Source organism: Pipra filicauda, unplaced genomic scaffold (assembly GCF_003945595.2).
Source record: "Pipra filicauda isolate LSUMZ 115617 unplaced genomic scaffold, ASM394559v2 scaffold25_size4600443_pilon, whole genome shotgun sequence".
NCBI lineage: Eukaryota > Metazoa > Chordata > Aves > Passeriformes > Pipridae > Pipra > Pipra filicauda.
Genome location: NW_024104376.1, coordinates 235,598 through 262,512, shown reverse-complemented (window position 1 = coordinate 262,512; position 26,915 = coordinate 235,598). Strand labels below are relative to the sequence as shown.

Genomic DNA, 26,915 nt, shown 5'->3' with positions numbered 1-26,915 from the left:
TTTTCAATTCCTGATCTTTCCATTTTTATAAAACAATGTATTGACATTAATATGCTTTTATTACGGCGTGAAGAATAATGATTACTAGTATGTCTGCTTGCTCAATCACTCTCAAATCCATTTTCAGAACTAATTCATTCCTGTTTTGCTTTCTTGTGCAGTTTCTCACATGGGTTTTAAGATCTCATTCTAGAACAGGGCTTAAGCATTTCTTAGGTTTGAAAGAATATATATTGTTATATTTGCACGTGTTAAGTGTTGTTTTTATCTAGTTTTCAGACAACTACTACCGTGCTGAGCTCATTGATGCCCTAGCCAACTCTGTGACTCCTGCAGTCAGTGTGAACAATGAAGTTCGAACACTGGATAACTTAAATCCTGATGTACGACTTATTCTTGAGGAAATTACTCGTTTCCTAAATATGGAGAAGCTTCTTCCCAGTTACAGGCATACCATTACAGTCAGGTATGGTTTAATGATACTACTTTTCTTGTGTTTTATATACCCGTCTGTAGTTAGCTTTTGAGATTTTAGCTTGTATGTCTTAATTTTAAATGTGAAATTCCTTCCAGTTTTCAAAAGCTGATAGTGCAAGTTTGTCTCGATTGCTTTACTTTTCAACATTCTTTTCTGTCAGTGTAGCCTTTTAATAGCAGTCATAAGTTGATCATGCCTAGGCCTCTTTAAGAAGAGCATTTATGAAAGTTTTGCAAAGTGTAGCCATGTAACAATAACTGTAGAGCACACAACATCATCTGAGCTGTGTTTTCTCTGACTTAGTGCAGCTCTACTGAAGCTAAACAATGGATTTGACATGGTGGAGAATTTTATTTGTGTGAGATAATGAGAGCTGTGTGTTAATGCTGTGAAAGTAGTTGTAACATGTTAACAAGGTAACATAATTCTAGAAAAATTGCAGTACTTGATTTTGAGAAAGTAGATTTATTTTTCTGGGCCGGTATTCCATAAACCTGATGTAAATTTTCTCTTTCTACCATGTCTAGCTGTTTAAAAGCTATCCGAGTGCTTCAGAAGAACGGTCACGTCCCAAGTGACCCTGCTCTCTTCAAGTCGTATGCAGAATATGGGCACTTCGTCGATGTCCGAATAGCAGCATTGGAGGCTGTTGTTGATTACACAAAAGGTACTTTCTTCCAAGTATTTTGACACTTTGTAACAATTCTCAAACAAATGTAATGGTTACCTCATTAATATCAGGTCTAAATGGTGTCCACCAGAAGACCTTGTGTGATGACAGGTACATCGATTAAAAAACTGCTTTGTCCTAGCAAATACAAGTTTTATGAAGATGTGCTGAGCATTGTTTCTCAGTGTTTTGCAAATTGAATCAGATACCTAAGTTTTGAAATAATGAGTGGATGGCACAATGAGTCGTGGTAAGAGGATTTGGTGATTTCTTCTTAAAACTTCATTTTCAGTGACTTTGATTCAATTGATTTCAACCATAATGGCTAGTCAAAGTTCTTGGTTTTGCTTTACCTTCTTGCTAATATTGTTATTTTGCTTTTTGTATGCATCTTACGGTTATAAATTTTAGAAACTTAGATTATTATAGTGATTTTCTGGCTGATTCTGCTTTGCCATTCCTTATACATAGCTTATGTTTGTGAGATGTTTACATTATTTTAATATTGCCTTTATCTTGGTTGACTGCTGCAGGTCCATGAAACAAAACCCTGAGTAGTTTCTTAAATGCTCTTTGAAGTTGAAACCCAATCCTGACAGATTTTTTAGAGGCAGTTTAAAATTATAGCTTCAATTATTTGCATTTCATAAAGTTAATTTAGTATTATATTGTCCTTTTCATTTATTTGGGTTAGTCTTTCTCTGTTCAGCAGATTTGTAACACTTCTTATGTTTGAAGGTTTATCCATGTCAAAGTGGCCAAATCCTTCAATTCTTCCTCTGAGAGCAGACTGGTGAATTTAGATTTCTAATTATTCTGTGTCAGATTTCATGGTTTTATTTTGTTTTCTGGGTAATGGAGAGTTACCTTTGCTTGTTGCATGAATAATTGTTTTCTCCTTTTATTTAAGGACTCTATTACTTTGACATTACTCCTGTCATTCTATCCAAAGACTTCTCAAATTAGATAGGCAATGGGAGGTTTTAAGGCGATTGGAATCTTTGAGTGAACACATCTGGTGGAATTCAGGAGTACACTTAGAGACTGAAACCAGGCTGTTATACAGAAAATCTGATAACTTCAAGGGAGGTTGTGCACTGAGCATCTCTCTCAGGCTCTGTCTTGTAGTCGAGACAGATTACAAGACAGATCCAATGCCTAGTGGATACCAGGCATTCTGTATCCATTACCCACTGCACATACACCATTTGGTGACCCTGTGAGTGATACACAGCTAAAATTCAGAACTGTGCTGGTGCTATTCATCTCTCTCTCTCTTAGACTGCTTGCTTTATTCTTCACTTCATGTAGTGTTAGTGGAAAGATTACTGGAGAATGAAAAGCTTACTCATCAGCACTCTTCCTTTAGAGTAGTCTCCTCACTAATTCCTCCCACCCTTTGGAAAGACAAACTGATAGAAATAATGTTTTCTCATTAAATTCTTGACCTTTTTTGGATCGTGTTTATATTTAATAAGTGGCTTGGGTAAGAAGTGTGCTACAAAGTAATACAGTACATCTGTAAAACAGCTGATCAAATGGGGTGGTGTATAAGCAAGATAATAGGGTAAGATGTTTGAAATATTCTACAGAAAGCTAAAACTTGAATGGTAAAAAGGTAGTAGAAAGATTACTTCAAGAAATCAGTGATTGAGCTGAACTAGGTCACTGTGGGAGCTGAAAGTGATAGACTAGAATACTTCTGTACCTAACTGCCTTACCCCTTGCCAACAGCCTTTTCTCTGATGCAGAGATAGCAGATGCAGATATCTGTGTGCTATGAAGTCACTACAATTTGCAACACAGCCTGCTATCTAGCTGGTCATCACTGTCATTTCTCAAATACAGCTTTCCAGCACTGAACACAGTAGCCATAGAGAAGTAATTAGCAGTGCTTGTCTTGCAGAGCCCTAAACCTGGCTTTGGAGGGAGAAATGATTGGCCATCTATTGCCAAGAGATGTGATTCTCATTGTTCCAGGCTACCTGGTTTCCAGTTCATACTGAATGCAAACCAGCAGTTATCAAATGCCTGTTGCTTGTGCCAAAGCTTGTTTTTAACAGTTCTTGTAAAGGAAGATGACGAATTTTGTAATTTCCATAAAAAGGAAAGTCTGTATTTTCTGGGTGGAACCCTCAGTGTAGGAATAGAGTGCCTTTTTTAAGTTACTTAAAAAGAAATCATTTCTCCATGGAACTGAATAAGTTGTTTTCTTTGCTGTTAATAGTGAGGTTTTTTTTGAGACATGGTAACTTTGTAAAATGCTTGAGGCAGCATATAAGGGCTTGGACAGTTGATCTAAACTGGCTTGAAGTGAACAGGGTTTATTAACTTTTTAAAATTAGCTTCTGAGAGTTATATGACTAATAGCAGTTATTTGTATAGAACAAAGCAATTGCATATTTAAAAGAGATAACAACAAACTATTCTAAATAAATATCCATTATCAAATCACATGAATGTTAAAGTTTAGCATCTCAGAGATGTTCTGCTGTAATTGAGAACTGATACACCATCTCTTGTAATTGAAAAAAAAAAATTCAAGAGGATTTTTATTTCAGAAAGCAATCCCTTGTTTTTGTGTCTACCAGAAGAGAAGTATGAAAACCTACATGTCTTTCTTTTCCCACAGTCTTCTTCTAGACAGACTGTCAAGCTACAGACAGGATGGGTGGTCAGTGCAATGGGGAGGAAATCAGGTCATGGGCCACACTCAGAGGATGGTGATCAGTGGTTTTTACTGAGGCTGGCAGCCTGTCACAAGTGCCTCAGGGAACATCTTCAGAAATTATGTGGACAGCAACGTTCAAAGCAGCTTCACCGAGTTTGTTGATGACACCAAAGTGGGTGGTGAAGAGGACATGTCAGAAGGGAGATACATCTTACAGAGAGACATGGACAGGCTGGAAGAGAGAGCAAGCAGGAACTGTATGAAGTTAACAAGTGCAAGGTCCTGCACCTGGGACAACATAACAAAAAGCCCAGAACAGGCCAGGAGCAGCATCGCCAAAAGGCACCTGGGGGTCCTGGTGGACAACAAGCTGACCATGAGTCAGCAGTGTGCTGCTGCAGCAAAGCAGATCCTGGGCTGCATCTGCAGGGGCAGTACTAGCAGAGACAGAGATGTGAACATCCCACTCTAATGCTCACTCTGTACTTGAGTAGTGTGTATAGTTGTGTCCCCCACAATTCAAGAAAGATGTGTACAGGCTGGGGACTGTCCATAGAAGGGCCATGAAGGTTGATCAGAGGGCTGGAGAACCTGCTCTGTGAAGGAAGACTGAAGGAGTTAGGTCTTTTCTTCCTGGAGAAGGCTCAGGGGGACTTCATCACAATACTCCAGTACTTAAAGGGCAGCTACAAAGTGGATGGAGTGTCTCTCTCTCCTCCACGTGGAAAGGAGAAGGATTAACAAGTAGAAGTTGCACCAAGAGAAGTTTCATCTTGATATAAGAAAAACTTTTTACAGTGACAACAATCAGTCAGGGGCACAACCTCCCCTGGGATGTGGTGGAGTCCCAATCACTGGAGGTTTTCAAGATGCAGTTGGCCAGAGTGCTAGATAATCTCATCTAGGCTCCCTTTCCCATGAAAGGTTTGAGCAGATGGTCTTTTGAGGTCTCTTCCAAACCAGGCTGGTGTATGGCTCTCCAACCTAATAAGATTTTTTCTTCCCAGAAAAAATCAGGTTTAATTTGTCATTGCTCTCCAAATCGTTTCATAGTTCCTGTAAAAATTTGAAGAGCAGGTTAAATGCATTAGTAGCAAAGTTTTGGAAGCCTAGCAGCCTTGGTTTACGCTGTAAGGCAAATAGCAGGGAAGACTGACTTTATTTCAAGTAGAAACAAGTTCAAAATACAGAAGAAGAAATTTTATTCTTTAATCACAGAAGTATGGTGTTTCCTGGTTTTGTTATCCAGTACTGTAAGCCTAAAGGATTCGTCTCCCAGACTTCTCATTTTCTAATCAAAAAAACATTCTAAAATCTCTTATGTTATCAGAGTAATTGCAATTTGCTAATGATTGTGACCTAGTGTTTGCCATGTTGCAATTCTTTGCTGTGTAGTAATACAATATTGTTTTTGTTACATGCAAAACAACTTTTGCATGCAGTGTTCTAGCTGCCTTCTGTCCCAAGCCAGGAAAAGCAGCTGTGCCTGGAGCTGCTTTTTTAAGGAATTAATCCCTTAAAATGCCTTCTAGACATAGCTTTTCAGATTTCTCTGATGTTTAAAGCAAATCTGAGGTTGTCGTTCTGGTCTGTATGGCTACGAATTTGCCCTGGCATCATCCAGAACTGTGTAGCCATGCTCTTAAGGGTGCATGGTCTGAGCTAATACTTCCTGCCTCTAAACAGGGCTTATCGGTGCCCCACCAGTTTTGTTTTGGTTGGATTGCAGGAAGAGCAATGCTGACTTGCAAATGGCTTGCACAAGACTCTTCAGCCAGCTTCTAAGCAATATTACAATGGAGTTGCCTTCTCCCAGCCCAGGAAAAGATCTTATGTTCTAGTTGTCCAAAGTATTTTTAAAACTTGTAATAGAACAGTGCTGATTCTTATGTTATAAATAAATGCTTCTTGTGTTAAAAGCAACTTACCCTAGTGAAATAACAAGAGAATAATAGGTATGAGAATTGATGGGACTAAAGAAGTTACATTTAAAAATTGTTGACTGAAAACTGACTGAAATCAGAGTGAAAAGTTGAACTGAGGTATTTAGAACTAAAAATACAGTAGACTAGGGGAAGAAAGAAATACATTGTGAGGACCACAAAATGGAAAGCAACAGAAATGTTTTTGGACCTGTCTATACAGTAATGCACCCTCTTCATTGTTTTAAAGAAATGAGAAGAGAATACTGTTGTAAAAATCTTACAGTTATGCACCTGAGAAAAAGATATGAAAATTCTTTCATTTTTTTGTGTGATCAGTGGTGATGATATCCTACGTTGTTTCCTATTTTGCAATGTTACTCTGATAATCAAAGGAATTTTGTAATGTAACTTACATTTTAAACTAACAGACTGACTTTGTTTCCAGTGGTGTCAAGCAGCAATTTTCTAGAAGCATCTGCTGATAGGTTTCAAAATCCATTTTGGTTGCAAGGTATACTGATTTAAAAAACTAATGAAGGCTAGTGAGGAGAGTATGATTGTATTTCTGTATAAGCCTCTGTAGTATACCTCTTTCTATCCTGTTTAAAGAAAATAATCTTTCACAGATTTCTGGGTATGAGAATTGTATATTCCCTATTCCCTACAGAAAAAAATTATACTTCTTATTGTTCAAAGGATATTTGAATGTGTTCATTTTAGGAAACACATAATGTCAAGATGATCCTTTACTCTGATCTTCCCAATCAGTGCTTACGCAAATAGTCAACTTGGTTGTTGTTGAACAATTAAGGCATGTAGGAGTTTCATAAATGTTTCCATTTCAGTGTAGAGTAAACCCCTTTTTACTTTGAATTTGCACTATAATAAATGAAATTCTTCTTTTGTTGCAATGATTCGAGCTGTTTGTGTGCTAACTCAGGAACTCATGATTGTCTTGATCAAAATCCTTCTAGTTTATATATATTTATAGGCATTGCATTTTATTTTGCTTTGCAGTTGATAGGAGCTATGAAGAATTACAGTGGCTGCTTACTATGGTTCAGAATGATCCTGTACCCTACATAAGGTTAGTGAGTTAATAAACAGCCGTATTTTTACTAATGCTGAAACTGTTAAATAAATTCTTGGCCTGGAATCAGTAGAATAGATCAGATGCTTAACTGCTTAAAACTTCTTCACAAAACTGTTTTTCCTTCTTGGTGTTCTACATTAATTGAAATGTGTTTTGATGTTTCAAGAGTTCGTATCTCAAAAATTAGTATACTCTGTTCTTACTCTGCATTATATTATTTTTGTCTTTTATGTACTACCCTGAAGGCAGAAGTCTGAACTTAGATGTTATTTCATCATCATAAATAAAGTGTATAAATCTGGTGTTGCATATGGCAAAAAAGACTTTGTGATCTATAGAAAGGACAGAGGTTGAGACATAGTGCGCAGAATATTTGGACAGCAAGGGGTGTAAAGCAATTGTTAGACTGTAGATGGGGTGAAAGGATCATGTGAAAATATGGTATAATTTCTGGTATTGCCCGTTTCAACTTTGTTTTCACACAAGTGATTGGATATTTTAGCATGTTTGTTATAAACCTGGGAATGCCAAGGTTCATAATTGTTTTTCCCCAACACTTTCTTCTTATGACCACCATTAAAATACTGAGTTTCAAAGATAAATATTACTTTCGCTATGTCTCTGTAGGTGATTTCTTACAAAGATCATAGCTACAAGATTGTTCTCTGTTTTATTTCTGTCATTCTTGTTAATGACAGTAAATACAGTTAGACTCACTAGAGGAGGTTTAGCTTCAGTCTAGGAGGGAGATTGAATTTAATTTGTATCCTTTTAAAGAAGAGTTTAAATTTTCAACTGAGTGCAATATGTTAACCTCTTCTAAAAGAAAAAGGGAAAAAAAAGTATCTGCAAGGGTCTTCTTGTTCCAAATGTGTAAGAAGCAGGGGGAAAGCTGGCTATACAGAGAAAAATCATTAAAATAATAAGTAATGGAACAAAGAATTATTTGTTAAATGTTTTCAAGGCCAAATTTTGAAGAAAGAAAGTGGAGAAAAATGTATCTACTTTCAGCACAGTGTGTAAATATTGTAAGCAAACATGGTAAGTGAAGAATCTTTGTACTCCGGTGTAACTTGAGAGGTGGCAGTGTTTCTTTCCAGGAAAATGTGCTACTCACTGGTTTTGGTCCTGCCATTTTGCGTCAGTCATAAACATTTACAGGTTTTTAAAAATTCTTTGGTGTCAGAATGTAAGGAGTTTATTTGCCAGTGTTGCTTATTCTTTGTAATTATCAAGGCAGTGTGCAAAAAAAGATGGTTACTAAACAGAAGAGCATAATGTATTCTACAACTGTTAACAGTTGTGTCTAATAACATCCTGCTGCTTTGCACCTTACTTTTTAAAGTTATATTGCTGATAGTAAGTCTATGTCAGTGCATATTGTGGACAGAAGGAAGAGCTGAATGCATAAAACTGATTAAAAATTTGGAAGAAATCCTGTAGTTGAATAAGTTTGTAAGAATATTTCAAACTGAACAGACTTGGTATTCGTAGTGTATTTCTTTTGGCTTTAATAAAAATTGTTTTTTCTATTTCTTTCAGGCATAAGATTTTGGATATGCTGACTAAGAATCCACCTTTTACCAAGAACATGGAGTCCCCTTTATGTAATGAAGCTTTGGTAGATCAGCTTTGGAAGCTGATGAATTCAGGTTGGGGTTTTTTGGTTGTTTTGTTGTGTTGGGTTTTTATCATAAGGTCTTTTGAAATAAGTGTTAAAGACATGCTTCAGAATATGCCAAGAGCTCTCTTAGTTTCAATAGTTAGAAAGTGAAAATTTAGTCTCAGAGGTTGAATATCATGTATGTACTTCCAGAACGTTCTCATTGACACAGGGTGCTAAACCTTGTTTTTCGTTCTTTTGTCTACCGATGTAGTGTGCTTGGATGTACTTTTGCACAGAATGATTCTTTTAACCAGATGTTCAAAGCAAATGTTTCCTGAAATAATGATGTCTGTGTTACCCTTTTCTCTATAGTTTGCTTTAGATTAGATGGTCTCTCTTTGTCCTCTTTTACTAAACTCTGAGAGAACATGAGAGGATAGCATTGGTATAGATAATTTAAATGAGATTTTTAGAAGTGAATTATAAACTAAGACTCGATTTCCTTGTATGATTAGGAAATATCCTAATGAGAGAAGGGCTTGCATCTTTACCGTTGACCTGTTTTTTGTTACTGAAGCAGTTCTATCCAGTCCTGACAAACTGCCCTTTAACAAATGGCACATTACTACATAGATTATATATAAACATTTATGTAGCTCTTTTAGGTCCTTGAAGGCTTTCTGTTTTCTGTGTGTCATTATTCGTAGTGTTTAAAAGTTTACAGCTACGCTCCAGGGTTTGAAGTGGGGAGACTACTAGCATTTCAGTTTCATAGGATTTGCCAAGTGTCAGGCACAGAAAATAAACAATTTTGATGTTCCCATCAGAAAGTTTGTTTTTGCTTTTTCGTGAGAGAAGAGTGTGTGCAGTGTTACAACCATTACCTCTTTTTGCAAGTAACAAATAGGGTATACTTTCTTATTATGATTCCTGGGGCTTTAAGCACTTCAATTTCTATACCTCAAGATGACGTAATGTTTCAATGTATTTTCTGTTAGGGATAACTGCAGCATTCCAGGGTGCCTTGAAAAAAAAAACCTTGTTAATGTGTGACAAGTTAGTAGCCAGGTTTAAAACTGGAATCCTGAGTTGCTTTTATTTAACATAAGCACATGCAATAGAAAGCAGACTCTGGTTGATATATGTAATCTTTTCTTTTTTTCTATGTTAATCTGCATTAAATTGATAATGCTCACAAGTTCCAAAGATTGCAAAGAAATTCAGCGACCAATTGTATTTAAGTTTAGCTGTTCCACTGGAGAAGGAAAGAGAGGCTGAATGGGAATTCTTCAAGTCATTTTAAATGTAGTGAAGAAACTGAGCAAATTATTTGTTGTTAAAATATTACAATAGTTTTTAAATTAATATTTGTGAATGTGTCATTCTCTGGGAGTATTTTAATGTTGTAAATGTCCAGATTAATATTCATACTGATCTCATTTGTAACTGAGAGTAACTGGTAATTTTAACTGGTAAGGGTAAGCTAAGATTACTCAAAACACTATTTAGCCTCATAAAACTACTATTTACAGGGATAGATCTTATAATTTTATTTTGTGCTAAGTCTTACACAGCCACATTAATATGGCAGTTGACACATCTGTGTCTTGTTTACCAGATATAGCTCAATTCCTCCTGGGGAACAATATGTTCAATAAACTTGCAGTCACTTAAGAGCTGGGCTGAGTTAACACCAGAATCGCTGTATTTGCAGCGTTGCACCAGATGTTACATGTCTTTCTGTTGTGATTGGTGCCAGACGTGCTTTGACTGTTTGTGTATGATGATATAAAAGCAGTACACAGTTTGCAGTGAAAAATAATAAAAAACCCGAAAGCATTGCTTTGTGCAGTAAGAATACATGTCTCCAGTATAAATACAAATTCAAATACTGGGCATCCAGTGAAGTACTTGACATAGTAGTGATATCAATAAACGTGCTTCTGCATTTCTCTATCAGTGCAGTTTCCAGAGGGTATAGATCTTGGCCATGCTTATGGTTTCTTCTATATTTCATGGAATACATGGGCAAGTGCAACCAAATCCATTGATATGGAAAACCAGTTTGGTTATGAAATGTTCTATTTAATTGTCCAATAGAAAAACTTGAGGCGCAACTTGAAAAATAAAAGTTTATGGGTCTGGTTATTTTTCTTTTATTTTTCATTATGTTATTAAAGCACTTTCCCAGTCTTGTTCAACTAAACATGTCTAGCTTACAACCCAAGCAACTTAAAGCTTTCCTTTTGAACAGGATGTGGCAGGTGAGTTAGAGCCAAGAAGAAGCAGGAATAATGAAGGAAGTGTAACTTAAGCACAGAAAATGTCATACTTTGGTAGCCCCAGATCGCTTAAACTGTTTTATCTGTGGGAAAGCAGAAGATGGTATCTCTGTGTTAACAACAATCTCTTTTGGATTTTAGGAACTTCACATGACTGGAGATTACGATGTGGTGCTGTGGACCTCTATTTCACACTTTTTGGCCTCAGCAGACCTTCTTGTTTACCGTTACCAGAGCTTGGACTTGTTCTTAATCTGAAAGAAAAGAAGGCTGTACTTAATCCAACGATTATCCCTGAATCAGTTGCAAATAATCAGGAACCTGTGAATAGTACTAACAATCACGGACAGTCAGTAGGATTTCAGAACACCGTAAGCACAAACCACCTGCATATACTTCCCATTCAGCTGCCTACAAGTCCTTGCTTTGGTTGCTGATTTGATTTTGTACTGTGTTCAAGCCTCTCATGCTTTACCTAAACTGCCTTTTTATCTTATTGCTCTTTATTCTGTCCACTTGAAAAGCTGGCATATACCAGCTTTTTTGACATTTTTTAAATTTTTTGCATAGCATATGCAAGCTTTTTACTTGTTTTTTTTTTCTAGTTTCATCATTTCTATTCTCTACAAAACTTTACTTTTTGTATATTGCTTATGAGACATGAAGTGCTTCACAGAAATGTTTGATGCTGTAATGAAAACCTTTTTTATTAGACCAGGAATATTTATTATAGGCAAGTTATGCAATTTTCCAAAACAAAACCTTTTATCAGTAAATTTGTTACATCTTAAAATACATAGATACACCTGTTTTTAAACAACTTTAAGAGATGTGAAAGTTGGAACTTTAATTCATTGAACGCATTTGAATCTGACTGTTTAGTACTGTGCTCTGAAGGATTTGTAACAACTTCTGAAAAATGGCATACATTCAGCTTGATATCTGTCTGGATCTGGAGTCTTCTGTCCTAACACATAATACATTGTGCAGTTACAGAATAGATTTTTATAAGCTATTAAGTTCATTCTTTCCTTAAGAATAACTGCCACTGCTGCAGGATGGAGTATTTTTGTTGGACATATTTAATTATGAGGGGAAAAAATCAACAGACATGGAAATAATGAGGATTTTTCTTAACAGTTTCAGGAAGTGCATTTGATTGAAACTGTTCAGGGATAGATCCTGAAAGAGAATGTGAACATGTGATTAGCAGGTTTGGAACTCTTTCCACCCATTTGAATGGGATGGTTTACTGATGGTTTATCAGTCCCATAGTTAATGTCTAAATAGTTTTTACTGAAAAGTATACTGAGAGTACTAATTAACAGCACCCCACAGGCCCTTTCCAGCAGGGGGAGAAAATGCTGGTAGAGTCAGATATCATTAGAGCTCTCCTGCATATTTACAGAGCATGGAGTAAGTCCTAATTTGCTGTACATAATCATTAGAATTAAATAGCAGGAGGCATTTTGTTGGCAGATTTTTAGGTTGCAGTTCAGTGACCACCCAGACCTTTTTTGGAGCCAGGCTATCAACTCTTAACTCTTCTTTTTCTATACTGTTCTCTCCTTTGTGCTAGCATAGGAGTTGTTGCTGCATAGTGAGCTGGATCAGGGGAGGATCTTGTTGAGCAGTACCTTTTTATGAACAGATACTTCAGGTTCCTGGTCTGGTTCATCACGTAGTTTAAAAATGCTTGTGGCACCCCAGGACAGAACCGTATGAGGAAGAGGCTGCTTCTTTTAGCAGCGGTACTGGCTTGGACTAGTGTAAACATATAGCTCCAGTATAAGCCTCAATTTACATTTCACCCATCATATCTTCTCCTGTGCCTCATCTCCGTTCTTCTACCCCTTACTTTAAGGTTACTGTTTTCACTGTTACTCCCCCAAAATTAAGGGAACTGATTTTCCTTGTAAAAACAAAAATCACAAACAAAAACTGCCTCTCAGACAAAGTTCATCCAAAAGTGTTTCACCATAGCAGTGTAATGGCCTAAATAATAGGGAATTTAAAAAGGAAATATGTATTTGAGGGGAAAAAAAGAATAAACAGGTGGTAGAATTCATCAGATTAACTGGATTCTTTAAAGTAGATGTAATCTGAGAGCATAAACATGTTAAAATAAGTACTGATAGACTTGTGACACTGAATTTGCTGAGGATGGTAAAAGTTACCCACTTTATGAAATAGAATTTGAATTGTTCAGGGCAAGAGTTTGTGGGACTAGAGTGCCCTTTGTAGGATAGAGAAAGAGCAGTTTGGTGGAGGAGCGTATGCTCTTGAGAGTCTGTGATATATATGCCTTTTATCTAGGTTGTAGTGAGCTTTTAATTATGTTTACTTCTGTGGATACTTTATTTTCCCTTCAATATTTTGTGTATTGGACTTGTTGGAATACCTGTTTTCATGACTATATGTATAACTTAGTAGAGTCTCCTATTTTTATATTTTTTTGACCTTGATATTTTTTATAATCTAAGCAGTAATTACAAAATACTTTAATTCTTTTTAATAATTATTGTAAATTAAAAAAAAAAACAACCAAGCTATAAGTACACATTATGATTTGTACTCAATAAAGTAAGAGTTAGCTTTTATAACTAAGTAGAAGATTTAGCTAAATCCCATGTGTAGATCGGAGGCTGTCATAGTTTTTCAACTGAGATTTGGCATAAGTAGAGTCCACGAGGCACAGATTTATAGAAAGGCTATTCAGAGGCAGCAAATGTTGTTGCAACCAACAGTACCATGATTGTGAGAAGCGACAGAAAAGATGCCAATGCTAGATATGCAGAGGGAGCAGGGATAGAAGTAAAGAGAAACTAGTTTGTAGAAGTGGTTGGCACAAATCCATACAGGGTTTTAGAAAATACTTTTTGCCAGTACTACAGGGAAAACTTTGTTCAAATCACCCACTTTACTCAGAAGATTTTTCTGCTATCAGGTCTCTTTCTCTGAAACATGGATCTTGCTACCTTCTAATTTTGGTCTTTTAATGCTGCTTCAGGAGGATGATCATCTTATTAAGGAAACAGCATCCAGCATTTCTGGTCATCAGCAGGGGGTGAAGAGGAAGGCTGATATGCCACTCGGGTCTCCATTGGAGCCAGGGCAAATACTAGAGAAGAATGAAGACAGTAAAGTCAAACTCAAAATCAGAGTAAGAAATGGAAATTCAACTTGCACAATGTTGTAGGGTGTTCAGAATAACAGCAGTGGCATCTGCTGACTTCCCTTGAAGCTGTGTTCAAACAAAAGACATGCTGTGTATATGTGTACAGCAGCTGTTATGCTTACTTTGGCAAAATCATTTCCTATCAGATTCTTTATTGGCTGGCAAGAACTAAAGTTGACAGATAATGCTCTTGTTCACACAGCTTCACAGTAAATTAGAAAGAAGAAAAGTAACTGACCCTTTTTAATTTTATTGAATTATTATTCCTTTGCAGTGGTAGATATCACTTCCTTTCCCTCTCACCCCCAGTTTACCTCAAAAATTAAATATTTTAAGTTCTATTTAGTGATGTTTTTATGAGTTATTAGCATCTGCTTGTTTTTTTTCCTGGTATCTTAGTTCTCAAACTCTCAAGAGGAGGAAGAAATTGATATGGACACAGTTCATGACAGTCAAGCCTTTATTTACCATCATTTGAATATGCTGGAGAGACCATCCACACCAGGTATGAGTAACTTTATTGGCAAAATGATTTTATGATTTTTTAACTATTTCAGTTGTGGAGTGTTTTTTGCTGCTGCTTATTTCCATACATATAGTGTTGGTAAGTGTTAAATGTTATCAAAATTCCAGGAAATATATAAAGGGTGCATAAGAACATTTCTTTACCTTCCAGCATATGTATAGATACATGTGTATAGATACATGTGTATTTTCACACATATCTAAGTAAGACAAGTATATACCATGCTTATAAAAGTGAAAAGCTAAGGAATGAATAAAAGAACACAAAGTTGAAGTAGAACCCCATACGCAATTAGGTAAAAGTTCTTTTGCCATATGTGTCATTTAAAATGTAATAATTTTGGAGATTAAAGAAAATAGCAGGACTCTTCAGGTTAAAAAAAATATCAAATATTAATGATTTATGACTTAACATTAGCAGTTAAAAAACACAAGCCTCAAAGATACTTAAAAGGGCTTTTCAAAGTTGAAAATATGGCATCTGTGAGCAAAATGGTTTCATTTCAAGCACTTCCTTTCTTTTAGTACATCTTAGTATCTTTTTTCATAGAATACTTGACAAAATTATTGTCAAAGCATTGTGTTTCTTAGAAACCTTAAGGCAGGCTGAACTTCACTGATGAACTTTCATCTTCTTTGCTGATCTGTCAATGGCAAAGAAATTCAGTGGGCAGTCTCATTTCCTCAAAATATTTTAACCACATTTCTAAAGTTTAGTTCCAGAATGTGCCAGTGGAGCTAAGCTGAGGTAATGTCACAATGTACTAAGCATTCTGAGAGGTCTTCGTACAGATCCAGAACAAGGTTTTATGGTTGCAATACTGCATTGTGTAAAAGTGAAGTTTTTGGCTTTAGAATTCAGCGTAATTACCCTCTTCCTTGTTTTTCTGTTTTTATCCAGTGACTGCCTAATGTAAAACAGAAGTAGACCTTAGCAGCAGGATCTGGGGTGTTGGTTCCATCCTGAGGGCCCTAGGTCCTGAGCTATGCTGACAGGTGACCTCATCTGCTTTCTCTGTGACCTGGCAATTTAGTGGCCCCATTTAAGAGAAGGGCTGGTGGATGCTTCTGCTCCGAGAATCCTGCTGAGGCTGGTGCCTTAGTGCTTGCCAGCGGTATGGAAGCTGTAAGCTCATATTCTGTTAGAGCCTAGGACTTAACGTTTTTACTTCCTTGGCAGATGCTCCAACCACTAACAGGCTTTGTTTGTTTCTTTGTCATTTTTATTTTTTTTAATACAGGTAACTGCTGTAACTGCTCAGCTAAGCAATTAAGTTTGTGTGGGGACATTAAAACACAGAGAGGTCTGGTTTCTGGATTCCAGATGGCCTCCAGTTAATGACACGTGCCTATACAGCGAACTCCACCAGGATGGCTTTGCTGTTAGAGATGTAGAGTAGCAAAACTCACAACTTTTTGCCTTATTTCAACAGAGTAAAGGGGCAGGCTGCGTATAGGTTGCTCTCATGAACTTAGAAGCCTATATCTGCACAACCTTTACCTTGAACCTCAGAGCTCCTTTGAATTTTGTTCTCAGAGCTATGGTCAACCATCACATTTTCTGTTATGGCAAAGAATGATGCATCCAGGGCAAGCAACTGCAAAGCTGATCCGCTGAGGATTAGTATTTATAACTCTTACATGATATTTTGCAACAATTTTTTTACTAGGTTTACACACTCTACAGAATATCAAGTCATAAACAAAACGCTGCCAAATGCTTCACAAATAGGACTTATGGGACCCTGTGTATGCCAGCTCTGTGCTCCAGGACTGTTGCAAATTAAGTTCGCACTAGGGGTCAGAAAGGGTAAAGTCTGACCAAGAGTCAGAGTAATGGCCAGTTGACTGCTGCTTTTGTAGACCTACAGCAGACACAAGCTACTTGAGTTTCACTTGTGTGCTGAATGACCTTCTCACCTCTGCTGTTTAGACATTCAGCACACTGGAATACATTTTCTTTCCTAGATAAAAAGTGAGACAAATGCCGGGTTTTGCAACAGAATTCATTTTAAATAATAAGCCTTTGAAAAGCATTATTTTGAAACACTTCAGATTATTTTTTCTTTTTTTTTTTTGTTTGTACGGTTAGAAACAGTTCCACTTCACATAATCTTTGCTTCTAAAATTTCACCTGTTTCTTATTCATGCCATTTTTCTTAGAAGCAGAGATGTATGAATTTCAGACTGAGTAAATAAAGATAGTTCCATCTTTAGGAAATTATATACTTCTGAGGAGAAACAGATGGGGAAAAATAAAAGGATAAATAAATAATTTTTTCATGCATAGGAGTTTTTTGTTTTACAAAGGAGTTGCAGAAAATATTTCCTGAGGGCCTTTGAGGTCTTGCAACAATGACGGAGGGTGGGTGCAATTCAGTGAGTGATTATTGTGAAATAGATTGACAACAGGTTCAGAAATGGTCTCAGTATCTTAGTAAATCTGTAAGATCTTGTATCTGCCTTAGTTCTGTGACTCGTACTTGGAAGGAGTGAGCTGTTAGTCCTTATGCAGTTTTCCTCCCACAGCTGTGGGTTATGTCCCCACATGTCACATGAAGTGTTAGGTCATCAGCCAAACACAGCCTGCGAACAGCAGCTGCCAGGAGGAAGTTCATGTTGGGTCTGAGTCCTGCTGTATCTGTGGTTTTTTGTTGGGTTGTTGTTTGGGGTTTTTTTACTCTGCACACCACCCCAAATGATAATTTTGATTTGTTCAAGTTGATGTAACCCCTGTAAAGCCAGGACAGTGTTGTTTTCCTTTAAAAGTTTGTAGGAGTTTTTTATTGTATGCTTCTGCCTATGGATATGAAAGGTTAGGATTGAGACAATAAAAGAAGTCTTGTAATACAACTATTGCTGGATTACAGGTTTCAGTGGTGTAATTACAGCACCTTTCCTGGTTCATATAGAAAATAAATGTTTCAAATCCTACTAAAGCATCCTGACCATGATAATAGAACTGTGGACTCCGGTAGTTATAAGGGAATCTAAGCATTTTTTCAAGAAATTATTAAAACAAATGAAACATCAGTTGTGAACTGTCTGAAGAAGCTATTGTGCTGATTACTCATCTGCCCTAAGGACTAGAAACTTGGTAGCCTCCTTTGAGCCTCCAAAGCTGTGCAAGGTCATGTTTCTAATGTGAGAACAAATTTTATTTGCTACTAAATCATCAAGAATAGTAGGAATGCTCCCTACTCTTAAGATCAAAAGAATTTCAAGATCAGATTTTGTGTAAGCAGCAGATTTGAATTCTCAGATTGTAAGGTGACTCGTCATGTGTTGTTGACTTCAGTGAAATCAGATAAAGATACGCTTCTTTACTTCAGTATTTCACTAATCTGATAGTACAGTACATCAGAAGTAACCTTTAAAAGGTTTTTGCTGTATCTGTCAGTGGTTGTTGATTGGCCTGGTCTTTTCTGCTTTCAAAATAAATGCCTGGCTACAGTCTGCATGATCTGCCAGTGAAGTTACATATCATTATGGCTCATCACTGATAAACACTTAATTAGAATTTCCCAACTAGTTTTGATGGATTGAAAGTTGATAAAAAGCAGTATCCAATTCTCTCTTGTCTTTATTTCTACAAAGGAAACAAAAGAAAATACAGCAATGTTCTCTTTGTGCATTGGCAGTCCTTTTTCTGATCACGTTCAGAGGTAGTGGGCTTCAAGGACACATCCTGAGCATTCAAACTCAGATCAAACAAATTCTTTGGCCATTCTGTTAATACTTTTGCAGTTTTCCAGGATAATCAAATTGGAAATTTCCACTGCTGACCTTGTAGGTTGCTCTGTTTACTATGTAGATGTACATGAAACTTTGGAGGTCTAGGCCACACACATACATGTTGATTGGATTGTGGTTTTGTTTATCGCAGTTACTGTCTACACTTTCAGGAAATTATGATTTATCTGCATTGACTTTTTTCTGGAACAATTTGAAACTGGACATACTGCACATGCTGCAGTAAAATGTAGAGGTAAATTACTGTAGTTATTATATTTAAAGAGTACATTTCCAACAGCAGATCTGAGCCTGAGGTGCAAGTCACCACATTTTGAATGTGGATGCAGCAGTAAATAGAAATGCAGCAGTAAATAGAAATGCAGTAGTAAATAGAAATCCAGTCTGAACTGTTAAGAAGCCCTATCCTGCAGCTCTGCAGTTCCCCGAGTTAGCTGTAAGCACAGCAGTACATCAAAGTTCAGCCATTAGTGGTTCTCTGCCATTAGTGGTTCTCTGCCAAAAAGGGCTGTGGAAACATCAGCACACAGACAAATATATAAATGAACAGTTCTTGGATATGAGGGCACCATTGAAATGATGAATTTTTGCTTTACTATCTAAGGAGGTAAATGTTGTTACAACTGTTCTTTTAGAATACCTTTTAATAACACATAATATTAATATAGTATCTGTTTGATAGTAGCCATTACACATATGTTGACTTTATTACCCAAGATATAACTGTTTCAAAAATGGTAACTCATAGGCTTTGAGGTTCTGTAGATAATTTTGCTTCACTGAAACAGTGTGTGTTAATTGTACACTTCACAACGAAGGGTGTTTTCCAGTGCTTTATCCTAAAGTAAAGAAAGCAGCTTTAATAGAAACAAAAGCACTGCAGATAGTGACAGCGTGAGAATTGCATCAGTGTGTGGCTGCAGTGTGTCAACTACATGATTTAATAAAAACATAATATTGTAGCTGTGACTATCTCTGAGAAAACAATGGTTCACTCTGAAACCCAAAGATAGCAAATTTTCAAGTGAACTACCTGAAACTGTTGGAGGCATAAAGTATTCTGAATTGGCTTGCTGATTTAAATGTTCTTTTTTTCTAAAATAGAGATTTCACTAGAATTTCTACAATATTAATGTAAATGTAGTAAAAATAACACCACAGTTAAACTGTTATTTTAATGTAAGCACAAGGCAATATAGTTGTTAAATTAAAGTCAAATGAAGAAATTAATAAAATTATTACCAGTTAAAAGTATATTTTAATTAAATCACCAGCTTGCCTATTCAGTACTTTAGGTATACCTTTGGTATAGGTATAAGGAATTGTCCATCTGGTTATAGATCCCACTAAAAAATGAAATCAAATGAAACTGTAAATTGGAACTAGTTAAAATATTTATGTTGGAGCCAAACTATGTGATTTACTTAGCACATCCTCAGAGAACTTCTGGGTGGTTTTATTTTTTTTAACTAGACCCTTACTTCTTACCCTCAAAATTTAAATTTTCTCCCATGGACCTTAAAAGAGCACTCTCCTAGAAAGAAAATGGATATTTTTTTCAGAGATATATAATTTGAAAATTCGGCTTCTTTAGACAAATTACAAGACACTTGCATTCTGGAAACTTGAAATCATTTATGCTTGGTAACTTTTTATTTCTGCTTTGTTGATGGCTCAACAGATGCATAAACACAGCATGAAATTAAAAAACAGTGTGTCTGGGATGTTTCCAGGGTAACACTAAAAAGAAAAAAAAAATAAGGAAAACCAGGATAATTTTGAAACAGTTTTTATGATTTTTTCCATTCTTTAAGTGTTCTCTTTTTAGAGAAAATGCTAACCAGAGCTGCAGTTCAACTGCTAGGCAAAGGGAGTGCATTATCCTTCTCATTGGTAAGCTTTCTTTGAGTCCTGGGAGAGACACATAAGTGCTTGTGTGCTTGTGCTGATGTCCCTTTCTTCCCAGAGCTGGTTGGTGTCAAGTTCTGGAGCACCAGCCTGTTCTCAGCCAAAACACTGGACCTGTGGGCTCAGCCTTTGCTGTGATTTGTGAACTTGGTTTCTCCCTCTCTGACATTCGAATAAATCAGGGCGCAAATGGGGTCGTTTCAAACAAGGTCATTTTAATTTGTAAAAATCTTGTATAAGCCAGCTGTTTGACATTGATTGTCCATGGAAAGAAACAGAGGCTCTAAGTATGTGGTGTCCTACCCTCTTTACACAAAATCGGAAACATAGGAGAGACTGTATGAAAGATCTTATGAAAGCTTGCTAGCATGTTAAAATCTCAAGTTACATATTCTCAAATTGTAAAGGTTCAATAACAAAATAAGATTAAATAGGTAAAACACTACCCAACAACATAGTTCAATGTTAATGCACTCATAAGTCTTAAAAAGAGAAGAAACTTACTTAAATAATTGAACAGGATGTTATAATTATCTAACAGCAATTTGTGTTATGACAGAAAATATGACTTTAAAACTTATCAGGATCTAAATCCCTTTTATTCTAAAACTAATATAAGAGATCTATGTTTTCATATTTTATTCTCTCTCACAACATCCACAACATTTGTACTGTCCCTGTGACAAACTGTACACAAGTTTCTGATCTTTCTCCCATCAGATTGTAATTCTGTCTAATTTTAAACACCTACCCAGCTAGCTGGAACACCACAAAGCCAGTAATTACACTGGAATCTCCACATCCTAAACAGAAGGAGATCCAAGTGGATAGACACATGTATGTGCATTTTCTTCCAAGGAATGCTACTAACCACTTCAAAAGTGAGCTCCTGGGCTCACCCTCCACTTATTTTGTGTTTCTGTGATTTGAGAAACTCAGGTTCCACTCCCTCTGCCAGGAATTGAGTTCCCTGAAGGAAGAGGGAGTGCTCTCTGCCTCCTTGCAGCAGTCCTGCTACTCCTGTTGATATAAGGATAATGATATTGCCCTGTAAAGCAACTTCTGTTTAGCCTTGCTTTCCTTAACTATGCTTGGCATGTTCCTGGCATGGGCTTTAAGTAGATACTAATTAAAAGGAAGAAAACAAAGTATTCTGCAGTTTTAACAGTGAATTTTATGGATAAAAATCTGTAACATTTTCTATAGAGCTTTTATAAGTCTATCCATTTTAACACACAACCAAGTTTGATAGTTTGTGCTCAATCTTTTGGAGTCATCATCCAGGATCAGTATATTTGATTCCTGGTTTCAAAGCACTCTTTAACAGTAGGAGGAAATTTTCCAGATAGCTGTTATTCTTGCGTTTAGAAAAACCCAACAGATTAGAGTCATCATTGACCTCTGTGAAGAAATTGTATGTGTACTCAGTGCTGGCTGAGTATTAGATTTATGTGTACTCAGTGCTGGCTGGTAGAATTAGATTTTTGTAATGACATTCTTTAATTTCTTACTGACTTCTGTGCCATATTACCAATATTGACTGTCTCCTTAAGTGTCAGTAACCCTTGAGTTGCAGTTGGATCCCATTTGTCCCCTTCTTGAAGATCTTCCTCCCTCTCTAGGTGGTCACCGTCGTCTCTTCAGTCCTGTTGGCTTGAACTACAGTTGAATTTGCTCCATAGCTTACTCCAGTCAATGGTGTTTAACTGCTTTAACTAATATATTTTTTTAATATATAAAAATAAGTCACCTGAAATAAGTAACAAGTTGATAATACTGACTGTTGCCTTAGCAGAGCTGGTAGTTCAGTAAACTGCAGGAAACTTGCACAAGTTGCAGGTCATGCAACAGAGTCAGGAGGGTCTGTTTGATTGCATCTTCTATCTTCCTCCATATTCACTAGTGCTTGACACTTGTGCTACATCATCTCTGCAGACTTAAGCCACTGTCTTTATACCAGTTCTATTGGGTTAAACTTTTTAAAGCTTAGAGGCTTAGCTTTGGTTTGAAGTTGTTACAGATGTAGTGTCTGGACTTACAGGTTTAGTTTCCATATAAGAATAACTCCACAATTTGGAACTAATGTAGCTGGGAAGTTTGAAGAGTTTGTGTAATGTGTGTGGGTTTTTTCTTTTCTTTTAAGTTGACTTGGTTTTACCTTGTATATTTTAATTTATCTTGTCCCTGTGGCTTGACAACATGTGAGAATGTTTTCTGTATTTTGGATAATCTTTTGTACATTTTCTGTGGATGAACACTGACCAATGTTTTTCAGGCTCTTTGCCATGACCTTTATTTCTGCCTTACTGGGAGCTCTGCTTGTGTCACTGTCACAGTTCACCTTTAACTACTGTAGCCTATTTTAATGGTGTCAAATACTTACTGCTTTGGTTTTCTGAGGTACAACCTCCACCCTTTCCTTTTCTAGTGGCTTGAGTCAGATATGCTCCTTTTTCCACCATTTTGAGTTCTGTTTAATGGCAAACTTTGCATCCTTGCAGCTGAGAAGTAAAGTTCTCTTGACTAGAAGTTGTATGCTTTACATGAATGAGCTCAGGTTACAGGGATAGGTTTAGATACAGGCAGGAATACCTTAAAAGAAAAAATATACTTGGAAATAGTTACACTGTGAAGCAGTTTGGTATCTTTTCCCATCAAATACCGTATACTTGCACGCTGTCTGCATTGTCAAAAAAGGCTGCAGATAACAATGTAAAAAAATGGTCGAAACTGTGAAGTCAGCAAGTAGAAGTTGGAATCGGTGTGTATCTCTTCTATCTGCCATAACATACATAACCATAAATCTTTGCATTGATGACATGAGCTTACTGCGGCATAGTTCTTTTTAAATAAGAAATAAAGCTTTTTTAAATACTTGTATATTGGAGATTTTAAGTTTATAGGAAACTGTTGTACTCTAGACTAGCCTCCTTCATAACCTCAGCAGAATTTTATTTTGCACCATATTCACGTCTTGTGGTTAAGATCAAACATATTTCTAGAAAGACATAATTGTGCTGTATAAGACTTCAAGCAATAGAGATGTCACCGTGTCCCATAGTAAGTCGCTGATCATCCTCACTGTAAAAATGTTTTGTGTTTCTAGTCTGACTTCTAAACACTTCATACAAATGTAGAGTTTGTTTTTCCCAGACATATTTAAAAACAAACAAACAAAAACTAGAACAGCTGTACCATCTAGAAACTTTCCTATAGATGTGCTTGATTAAGTCAGTTCTTAATCTTTTGGGTAAGGCTAAAAAGAAATTGTTTTCAATACTTGTTTGTCATACAAGGGAGCTGGCTCTTCAGACTTGCAGGAATCATTACCACAGACTAATCATTCTTGCCTTTAGAAGTACAAAACTAATCAACCAAACAAAAAGATGTGCTGGAAAAGAAACATGTTTTCAAATATACAGGAAAAGATAATTGCAAACATAATTCCTTTTTATTTAATGGGGATATTTTCATCAAAAACTGGAGGGGGGGGAATCCCCAAATATTTAAAGTAACTGTGAAGAAAATAAATTTTAAATAAAACTTAGGGAAGTAGCTGCCTTCAAAAATCTGATACTGCTTTTCTGCATTTATATAGTTGTTAAAGCACATTTTTGCACTGTGAGTGATTTGATTCAATTTCTGCCTAAAGGAATCTGAGCCTTCCTACCTTCCAGGCACTTCTGCTCTTTAACAATTATCCTTAGATTATTGCTCTTTAATCCCTACTATTGAAGCTATTGCAGTCTATGTGAAATACTGAAATGTTAAATGAGTCAAAGAGAGAATGAGAAAGTCATTCCTGGATTGAGATGTCATAGATCATATTTTCCTTCTCCAGGTTCAGATACAAGGCTTGCTCAATATATAAGTAGTTCTAGTGTATTTGTTAAAGATGTATTGACAAAGGTGATGTAATTGTCTTTATTGGGATTTGGTTTTGTTTAAGAAAAAACTTTGTAAAAACTTTCAAATAGACTAAATTGGTTGTAAGGTGCAGTTTTTAGAAAAAGCAGTTTAATTTTTCTGTTCACAGTCAAAAGTTTGTATGTCCTTGCAGGGAGCATTAGCTCCTGACTGAAAAGGGTTCACATCCCAAAACCACACTTTTATGTATGCCAGCCTTGCACTTTATGCTAGAATTTTTACAAACAGTTATATTTGCATTATTCAGGGTATAGTGGCCTTCCTACTCTGTTCAAAAATTAATTTCAGGAAGTTTGTATAACTTGGAGTTTCTTAGCTCTTCACAGTTCCTAATTGTCTGGGATACTTTTATGCTGTTGAGGAAGGAAGGACTATCTCTGTAAAAATTGTCAGTAGTATGGGAACTTTAATGGCATGTTGAGAGCCTTCCCTGAAAAAACCAAAAAGTTAATGGTACAAGTATCATAACAGGTTCTGTGCTAGCATGTTTAAATGATAATGTAGGCTTTATCTAATATTTCAGAATTTCTTATCTTTGGAAAAAATGCAAGTTAAACATTTACTAATCCCACTATATCTATTCCTTTAGGTAAAGAACAATCTTCGGGAGAGATAAACATGCACCCTGTCTCAGCAGCTCCGCTCTCCGTGTTTAGTAAAGAATCAAACTCCTCAAAACACAGCGATCACCACCACCATCACCACCATGAGCACAAGAAAAAGAAGAAGAAACACAAGCATAAGCATAAGCATAAACATAAACATGATACTAAAGAAAAGGAGAAGGATCCTTTTGCTTTCTCTAACAGTCCAGCCAGTGCACGATCAATCCGTTCCCCATCACTTTCAGACTGATATCAATGGCTTCTCTGGAGTTCAGCTTGCAATATTCTCGGAGTGCTTAGAAGGATGTATATAACTATAGCTTCTATCTTTTTTTATGGAACTAAGAATAAGTGAATTGCCTTAGCAATTCAGAACCTCTGCCACCTTTGAAGCCTTCTATTTGCATATGTGGTTGTTGAAATCTAATTCAAAAAATATGGTTTATGATTCTGATTCATTTTGTATTTCACTGTTCTCCACACCTCCCACTCTTTTTTCCATTTTAAACAAAGAGAATGGCTCTTTATGTAAGGGCCCCATGTCCACTGGCAACCCCCTGCACATCACGCTGACCATGTGTATTGCCAGAATCAATTATGGTTTAATCCTTTGAAGAATGTTAGAGGCTGAATATGTTTTAAGCCAGAGCCAATTGCCAGGCCTTTGGTGACAGGCTGTTTCCAGAGCGGTATTGTATGACCTCCTCAGAAGACAGGGATTTTCTGTAGTCTTCAGCTGAGCTGTTTCTTGCTTTAACCATTGCAAAGTAACGTCAGACTTTTAAAAGTACAGTATATATAACATTTGCATTTTTCAGATACTAAAACTCTTGAAAAATTCCAAGCTGCTTTTAAGCTGATGGTATTTATTATGGACATGAGCCTTTGAATATGATGAAGTTCTGCAATTGTTTTTGGAATTTTAGCAAAATGCATAATGCATGTTTTGTCCTGTAATCAGGCTTTTAAAAATCCAATAAAGTTTGCGAATTATTTTGACAGAGGCAGAATTTTTTCTTCAAACTTGACATTGGAATATGCTTTTGAAAGATGGTTTTGCTAAAATTTAAGAATAATTTTAAAAAGCTTAAACATTAAAATACTGAAAAATACGTATTTCTTCCTGCTGGGGTGCTTTGCTTGAAAGCATTCTATATGGTCAGCTCATGAATCCACTGGAGAAGTACATCAGTAGATTAAACTAGGTCTGGGATTTGAAATGATGGATACATTTAAATTTCTTTAGCTGTGTTTTATGCAGTGTACTATTTACACCTAGGAAATGTTTTATTTAAAAACTTAATTTTTTAGATGTTTTAATAATAGAGAAAAATAATCTCTGCCATTTTTAATCTGTTTCCTTTATATGTATGTAGAGGCAGTGTTTTATTTCCATGCACTGGTTGACTTCTGTTGCCCAGAGCTCACATAACTTTCTATAAGATGATTGTATTTGGGTTAATTTTTTTTTTTTTTTTTAAATTTTCCCAAATTTCCATGAGAGACTGATTCTTCTTTTTAGAGCAGGGAGTAAAAATTTAAGAGAGACTCAAGAGGATTTTTTTTAAGCCATATTTTGTTTCATGAAAGTTAATAAATACTTTTCTATTCTATACCTGCTGTTGAATCCTGTAGTTTCTGTAATAACAAGTTATCTGTAGAATAGGAACGTGATAGGCTCGGGTATTTTGTAATATGCATATACTTATTTTATTATTCAGACACCACATCCCTTTAATAGTGCATCCCTTTAATGTGCATGGACACATGTTAAGGGACGTGCCATGATTCAGACGTGATTCTCGCAGCCTCTCCCCATCTGCTGCTGTGCCACGTCCGGGGAAGCCCACCTTGGTTTTGTTTCCTCTTAGCAACCACTGCAAGCTTAGGTCAGCTAAAGCTGCAAGCGGAAACCTACATGGGTAGAATGAGGTACTGAGCCTGTTGTGGGTAGACTAACCATGTGTGCAGCTCAGCTTAGCACCCCTGGGGGGGCAGCCAGCGGTCAGGTGAGCACCGTGAACTGTGAATCGCAGGCAGAGTCTGGGAGGCTGCAGTAATGGCTCGATGGAAATACTTTGAGGTGTTTTTCCCTTGGCTAAGGAGTGTGATGTAACAGTGCCAAGGGTGTTTGTGGGAGACCTGGGCTAATAAGCAATGAAAGCTGGCATTGTTTGGGAGAGTGAAGGCAGATGCATTTATGTTTTAAAAATGAGGTCATGGGTAATTTAGGCTGGTGTAGTTTCTACTTTTGGAGATGTGGATTTACACTCTTGGGCTGAGGGAGAACGCAT

At 36.5% G+C, this 26,915-nt stretch overlaps 1 protein-coding gene across 3 annotated transcripts in view; it reads left to right on the top strand.

Annotated features, from left to right (window-relative positions):
* TAF2 (TATA-box binding protein associated factor 2) overlaps window positions 1-26,236 on the top strand; it is a 66,088-nt gene extending 39,852 nt beyond the window's left edge. For 2 of the 3 annotated variants that reach the window (XM_027726923.2, XM_039382167.1), the window contains exons 19-26: window positions 273-466; window positions 1,006-1,145; window positions 6,762-6,831; window positions 8,380-8,489; window positions 10,867-11,096; window positions 13,736-13,888; window positions 14,303-14,408; window positions 24,606-26,236. In XM_027726923.2, coding sequence (XP_027582724.1) covers window positions 273-466; window positions 1,006-1,145; window positions 6,762-6,831; window positions 8,380-8,489; window positions 10,867-11,096; window positions 13,736-13,888; window positions 14,303-14,408; window positions 24,606-24,871 — 1,269 coding nt within the window. In that variant the 3' untranslated portion in view covers window positions 24,872-26,236. The remainder of the gene's footprint in view (window positions 1-272; window positions 467-1,005; window positions 1,146-6,761; window positions 6,832-8,379; window positions 8,490-10,866; window positions 11,097-13,735; window positions 13,889-14,302; window positions 14,409-24,605) is intronic. The other variant, XM_027726924.2, reaches the window with a different exon arrangement.
* The last annotated feature ends 679 nt before the right edge of the window (window positions 26,237-26,915 follow it).